This window comes from Drosophila subpulchrella, chromosome X, assembly GCF_014743375.2.
Source record: "Drosophila subpulchrella strain 33 F10 #4 breed RU33 chromosome X, RU_Dsub_v1.1 Primary Assembly, whole genome shotgun sequence".
In the NCBI taxonomy this organism is placed as follows: Eukaryota; Metazoa; Arthropoda; class Insecta; order Diptera; family Drosophilidae; genus Drosophila; species Drosophila subpulchrella.
Window position 1 is genome coordinate 19655409 of NC_050613.1, and position 7576 is coordinate 19662984.

The 7576-nt window shown below is 40.8% G+C and overlaps 1 protein-coding gene across 1 annotated transcript in view; it reads left to right on the forward strand.

Moving 5' to 3' along the window:
- Positions 1–7008, forward strand: part of LOC119557222 (broad-complex core protein) — a 49873-nt gene extending 42865 nt beyond the window's left edge. The window contains exon 8 of the mRNA XM_037869894.1: positions 3236–7008. Coding sequence (XP_037725822.1) covers positions 3236–4011 — 776 coding nt within the window. The 3' untranslated portion in view covers positions 4012–7008. The remainder of the gene's footprint in view (positions 1–3235) is intronic.
- The last annotated feature ends 568 nt before the right edge of the window (positions 7009–7576 follow it).

Here is a 7576-nt window from a genome sequence, read left to right on the forward strand (position 1 = left end):
CAATGGCGTGGCATGGTGCGGCTCGGCTTGGCTCAACAACAACAACAACAACCACCAGACAACAGGCCTCACATAAAACACAATTTATCGAGCGGAGAATGAGACACAAGACGCCAGTCACTAGAGACCCAGAACCCTGAATCCTGAAAGCGGAGGGATGTGAGCTGGCTCCAATTGACCTCATACCATGATGTAATGATGATGTACCAGTGTACCAGAGCCGCAACTTTAACTTCACTCGCTACCAGCGACTCGCTACTCGCACCCGCTACTCGTTAGTCAGTCAAAGTAGAAGATCGCGCGCTTGCTAAAGGTTAGCCCAACATCTTAAACTACATTGGTAGCCAAGTATCCGACCATGCGCCGATACGTAGTTAGTACATTACATGCTATCTCCCTCTCATGGCCTCGTTCTACACACTGTCTCACTCTCTCTTGAGCGCCAGCCATCTCTACTCGGCTGTATCTGAATCTGAATCTATCTGTACACGTATCTCTTTCCACCTCTGCATCTATCTTCTATCTACTTGCCATACACACTAACGATCCATCGAGCGTGCCTCGCCACCTCGGCGCTATCGATACGCTATACTCTGTACAAATTGTTTCTAGATGCAAACAATTAACCAGACCAACCACTGTGGTATATCAGCGTTGGTCAGCTTGCCACTAAATCTACGCACTCTCCTCGTCTTAAAGCGCCGCTCTGGCCACCATCCGCCTAAGTACTCTTATGTATATTTAACCATTGTATATTGCCTGCTCACTCGCGCTCCGAACTCGCCTCCCCGCTCTCGCTCTCGTTCTCACTTTCCACTAGACTCGCCGTAGCTATAGCCTAACCTCTAACCACTCATGTACAAAAAACATCTGCGACCTGTAAGTACGACCCACTCACTCGCTACCGTAGTCGATCTCGCTCTCCCTCTCTCTCTCTCTTCGTTTCCTACTCGCTCTGTCTTCTATTACTCGCTCACACGCCTAATAAGTAATACTCCATATAAAATCAGTGCGTTCACCTATCTTTCTTCCTACTGATCAACTCTACTACTCTCTATCTCCCTGTCTATCTGAAGCTTTACTAACCGTAGTGACCAGAGCGATCTCGCTCCTCCTTGATTGATTTGGACATTTTCAGCTCAAGTAGCGAGAAGACTCGCCCGGATGCGGGGGAATCCCAATCCTCCAACTAACAGTCCTCTCTCAGCTCCTCTGTACATCTGACTTCGAACCTCTGCTCCTCTTACGCCGCGTCGACTTGGCATCTGCGTTTCCAGTACTCGTATTGTTGTCTCTTTCCTCTCTCTTCCTCCTTTCTCTGTCTCATTACCTATTGTTCCCTATGATGCAACTGTACAAATAAGCAACATATGTAAAAAGAATACTTATTTCAACTATAAATATAGAATTACGAAAATATAGAGAACTAAAAATGGATAAAGAACGCTGCAACTACAAATACATAGATCCTTAGATAACAGTCTCTTCAAATAATTAACTTTTTGTTTTGGTAAGTTTGCGTCGTTGGAGGGCCACGGCAAATAAACATACATATGTACCTACCATATGTAAACCGAATCCAGACTCGCCACGCTTCCACCACGCTTGATCTATCAAAATCGAGTCGGGGCCCAATTACTAACTGCAATCATAGTTTATCATTTACTTACCGCTTTCGTTTTGTTCAATTTCCCTAATTTACTTGCAAAAGAAAAGCAAAACAAAATACTAAACCAGCCTAACCAAATGAAACTGAAACCGAAACTGAAATCAGCCAAATTGTTTCAAACCGACGAGTGAAGGCTCGCAAGACACATCTGAAATCGATATTCGAAATGTGATTAGCTTCTAATTTAGTCTAATGTTTATTGCTTTACTTTTGATTCTTTGCTCTCGCTTGCCTCTCTGCATGCCACTCGCTACTCGCTACTCGCTACTCGCTTTGCCTCATCACCACTCGCTGATCGCTTGCATGCGTGTGACTTCATTTGCTTGCTACCCTACATTTCCATCACGCACATACCCACTCAAATACACCCCTACCCACACCCACGCATAGACACTCATACATACACACACATACGTATGTGTTTTGATTGCATGTGCACTTTGTTTGGTTTTGTAGTGTAACTCGTTCGTACCTCCTAATGTATATATATGTACAATCGGTTGTTAAATAGCAAAAATTTCCCTATTTACGCCTACGAAGTAGTAACAAGTGTATAATGTACAGATCAGTTAAAAAAAAGAAACACTCCAGATCCCAGAATCTCAGACCCCTGTCGAATCCATCTGCTCGTTGGCACATGCATGAACATTGCCCAGTTCCAAACCGATTGGGAATTGGGATTTGCCAGCTCCAGAAATTCGACGGGGGCGCTGAAAAGTGGTATCTTCAGTAGGAAAGCAGTTAGTACAATCAAGTAGAATTCCTTCTCTGCCATAACTCCACACATATGCAAATAACATAAGCTCAGACATGCTAAAGAAAAACAAAACTATCAATATCAAAATATCAAGGTCCAAACGTATCAAGCCATCGACAAAATTAACCGCTTCCGTTTCCGATCCGATGCGTTTCCGATTCGTTCTCTAGAGAAATGTATAAATATATGAAAAACAAAATAGAGCGCAACGAACCGGAAACCAAGTTCGGAATAGCCAATATAGTGGCATATAAGAGCTTAAATCTGAACTTGAAACCGACACACGCATTTATCTTTACCTTTATAATAAACACACATATTATATTCGAGTATTAAACTATATAACGCTTTACCTCTACTCTCTGCTAGCAACCAATAAAAATTCAATTCAATTCAGGAAGTTCTTAGTGCTAAAATAGAGCATTCAAGCATTTATACTGCCTACCGTATTTTATTTTAAACATTTTCCTCTATCCTGTCCTGTCCTCTTAAAGTCCCTCTTCCTCAACCAACCCACCAATCCTTTCGTAACCCTATCCTGTTCGAAAATCCAAATTGACAAATCTACCATGTATCTTCACCCTTTTAACGTGCACTTTTATTTTCATACTTTCTGAACAAAACCACCAAAGCAATATAAATATCAATACCAAAAAAAAACCGATAAATAAGCCTAAACCAGTTTGAATTGATAAGACCTCCACAACCCCTATCAAGCAACCCTATCAACCAACCAATATCCACCTCTGTAGCCACCATGGCCAGTCCAAAAACCCACTAACGCCTCTCTTTTTGTTTCCCCTGTGCAGGACCGCACAGCATCAGCCGCTCCGCAGCGACCTCGCCCACCAGTTCCACCTCATCGCCGCCGTCGCCGCCCACTGCGCTGACCTCGCCCACAAGTTCGCTGAACGGCAGTTTGGCCGCCGCCGTCTATAACCTGCATCATGGTCATGTTTTGGGGCATGCCACCTCACCGCCTCGTCCTGGCAGTGTGGGCAGTAGTGTGGGCAGCAATCTCTGCACCTCCTCCTCATCCTCCTCGGGCAACAACAACAACAGCAACAACAATGGCAGCAGCAACAACAACAACGCTTCGAGCAACAACAACAACAACAGCAGCACGAGTCCTGGCAGCCAGTCCGCAGGACAGGCGCCCGCAGGTGGCGTGGCACAGGCGGGCACACCACAGCTACCGCTTCGCATGCCACCACCCACCAGCGGGGGCATCAATGAGCCCCAGGAGTGCCCCTACTGCCGTCGCACCTTCTCATGCTACTACTCACTGAAGCGGCACTTCCAGGACAAGCACGAGCAGTCGGACACTCTATATGTGTGTGAATTCTGCCACCGGCGGTATCGCACCAAGAACTCCCTGACGACGCACAAGAGCCTGCAACATCGCGGCTCCAGCGGCATGTTGAAACGTCTGCTCAAGACATCGGCCATCAAACATGGCCTGGTGGGTCACAATCATGGCCACGGCCATCATCCGCATCCGCATCATCATGCTTTGGCGCATCCGCGCACCAGCCTGTTCGATTTCACCAGCGAGCTGGGACAACCGCCGCCGGGCATCCAATAGGAGCTAAGTTGGAATGCCATCTTTTAGAGAACGAAACTGCCGGGTGACCGACCATCTGTACCATCTGTACACCATCTGTACCATGATCAGCATGACCACCAGTGAGCAGCAGCCAAGACCAGCTACAAATACTTTGCCCATTGTTTTTTACGCACTGGAAAGAAGATCCCAAGATCCCTTGGGAGTCAACCAGCTTGCAACTAGGTCTTAGCTAATTAATTATTAAGCATAATTAGGCATTTTTTGGCGTCAACTGTTTTATTATTCTTATCCCTATGTTAGGTAATTATTACGATTATTATTATTATTATTAATTATAATGAGAACCAGAACCATTTTTTTTTTATGTAACCCCCTATCTTATCTATGCGTACTATATATACATATATTAGTTATTTTGTGCTGCTCTCACCTACTTAGTAGTTGAAGCACCTTCGCTGCTTCATGTGCAATACCTCAAGAATCGTGTAAATAATTTCGATAAATCATAAATACCTCTGGAACTGCGCACGAGCAGGCCAAACAAAACAAAACAGCGTGAAGTTGCGTTTAAAGAATACTTATTAGAGTTAGAGTTATGTTACCATTTTAACGACAACAAACAAACAAACAAAAAAAGAAAAACAAAATGGGAAGAGAAAGAAGGACTAGAACACACACACAAACAAAACACACACACACTTACACACACATGTTGGGGGCGTGGCCCGAGGGGGGCGGGAACGGATGGAGCAATAACGGTACATATCATATAATCTGAATCTGCAGCATAAAGTAAACCTTCAGATGAAGCTGCATCCGAAATCGCAAACGAATCTTAAATAGAATCTGAGCCACCTGTCGGGCGCCATCGGTACTCAGCCCCCCCCTAAAAAACGCAGCCCAGCATAGATTTATTGATGTTGTTGTCTTGTTTCAACACAACAACAAAAACAAGCACACACACTCTCACACAATCATACAACAAAAATGTATTTTTTTTTTTTGCTAGTTTTTACCCCCATATAAACCTCAATTTTATTTGCCAACAACTGCTGCGCTCCAATGTGCGTTCTCTAAAAAGTCGGTTTCCAGTAAGAGTAAAAGATCAAGATCCTACGGATCGGCGGCAAAATAGATATAATAATAAGATGTGTGTACGTTTTTTTTTTTTCGAAGGAACCTTACTGTAAATGTAGCACTTATATAAGAAAATTAGTCTAAGAGATTAACGCAAATCTAATGTTAAACATAAAGTCGGTAGAGCACAGAGAAGTTTACCATGCAACAAGCTAACAAACAAACAAACAAAACCAACCAACAAACAAAAGAAAAACGTTATCAGGGATAAAATATCAAGTATGTAGTAGAAAAGTCATTTTTTTCTACTTATTCACATATACGACGAATAAAGTAACAGAAATTAAAATCATTTTTTTTTATATACACATACATATATATAGAAACACAATCGCGTATAAAAGATAAAAGATAAATGTGCATATATATGCGAACGTGTAAGTGAAAGTGAAACAACTGTACTAAAGTCTATGTATACATGTATATACTTTACACCAATTACCATATATACAATACAATATATACCGATGATATACCAGTACTAGTACGTGTGGTGTACCGAAGAAAAGCTGTAAACATTTTTGCAAATCGAGGATTAACGTATTAAAAACAAAACCGCAAAGTAACTCAGTGATTTTTCACCAGCGAAGTACAAATGTTCTGAAATTGAAATTAAATTTTAATAACAAGTCGTAAGAGCAGAGCAGAAAAAGCAAAAATGTTAAAGAAAGAGGGAGCAAATCCAAGTGGGATTGCGAATATTCAGAGCGGTATCTCAGAAATAGCGAAACAGTTTGAACTGGCGAACGTTGTCGATCTACACAAAGCAATATCTATTCATGGTCCATCAGTTTATCGGTAATGTCCTTGAAAGCAGATATAACTAGAAGAAAGAACATAAAACTGCCCTACTCAGACTGCAAGTGCAAAAATTACACCCACGAACATCTGTGTTAGAAAAGATTTTGAAAGTCAAATGAAAATGAAAATGAAAAAAGAAAAAGAAAGTACGAAGAATGTGTATCAATTCAATGTCTCAGGAATTTCTATAAACTTAACCAATTTACAACTTATATTATGAAAACACAGCAGGAACGTCTGAAGAAAGACAGCTACCAAATCTTCCAATCAAAACACACCTCTAATGAGGCATATCATCATCTCTTCATCATCAAGTGCGAGTTTTCCTTTCCGATTTCTTGTCAACAAAAGCATAGATACATATATAGGGCAGTAACAGATACAGATTGCAGTAGTAGGAATAGGAACAGTTGTAGGCGATTAATTAGTATTCTTTGTGCCATGCTACCCAGACGAAACCTTATCGATAGGAAATGGGAGGGGAGAGATACATAGGATAGGATCAGACAGACTCCCGTAGAGTGTAATAGGGATTGGTTGAGCATTCTCGAGGTCTCTTTCCTTATCAGCGTTCAAGCGAAGATCCATCCAGGTTAAACTACATACATACATACATATATGGCTAACAGCGTACTCAGGCACCACGTTCTCAGTAATCGGACATAATAATATCATGGGCAGTCTCGGCTCTGTAGATCTGACATAGACTTAATTAATTTATTCAACCTTACAAATACAGAAACACTTACTTGTGGAGCGGTCAAGGGAAGGTAATTTCGAAAGGTCAGAAGGTCGGAAGGTATAAATGGGATAGGTGGAATTAAAATGGTATGGAATCAATAAGGGACGAGCTGTGTGGCCCTTTTGCTTTTCCCAGTCGAGGGTCCTAAAATTCTCTTTCTCATCATCAGCATAGTTTTAATTCTTCCACTTACACTTACTTTACACGTATTTATGATATATATACTTTTTTTTTTTTAATTTTAGTATTTAATTTTAAATGTGTTTTATACTTTATTATTTTGAACTTAAAGTGAAAATTAAAGTTTATTCTAGTGTTTAATTTCTTAAAATTTATAAGACATTTAATACTTTTTTTAATATTATGACTACAAAAAGAAATGCAGAGACAAGAACGAAAAATAATGCAAATGCAAAACAAACTGTGATCTTAAAAAATCTTTGAAAAGTGAAAAATTTTCATTTTCCTAGTACGAAATTCCATTTTGGCTGTTTATATTTTTTTAAATTATGTTACCGCAAACGAGACAGTAAGTCTGACTCGCAAAATTTATGTTTAGAAACTCAACGAAACTGTGAATGCGAACTTTTGTATTATTTTTTGTGCACCTTCTTTATACACTTATTGTTTATGTATCCAATTGAAAACCTATTCAAAATTATACTTTTTGGCATGTTACAAAATAAACAAATCATTTTAAGCAAAACAAACACAAACCATATTTTCCTCGGCCCCAAACGGTAAACGTTGTTGGGAGTTTAGATACATATACTTTATTTGTGACTAATTTATTTCAAGACTTTTGTTTAACCTTAATCGCCTCGAAAAGCGAAACTTCGGGAAAACTCAGGGAAGCTTACAAATGCTCAGGGAACCCCTATATAAACCTTTTCCTCGACCGGC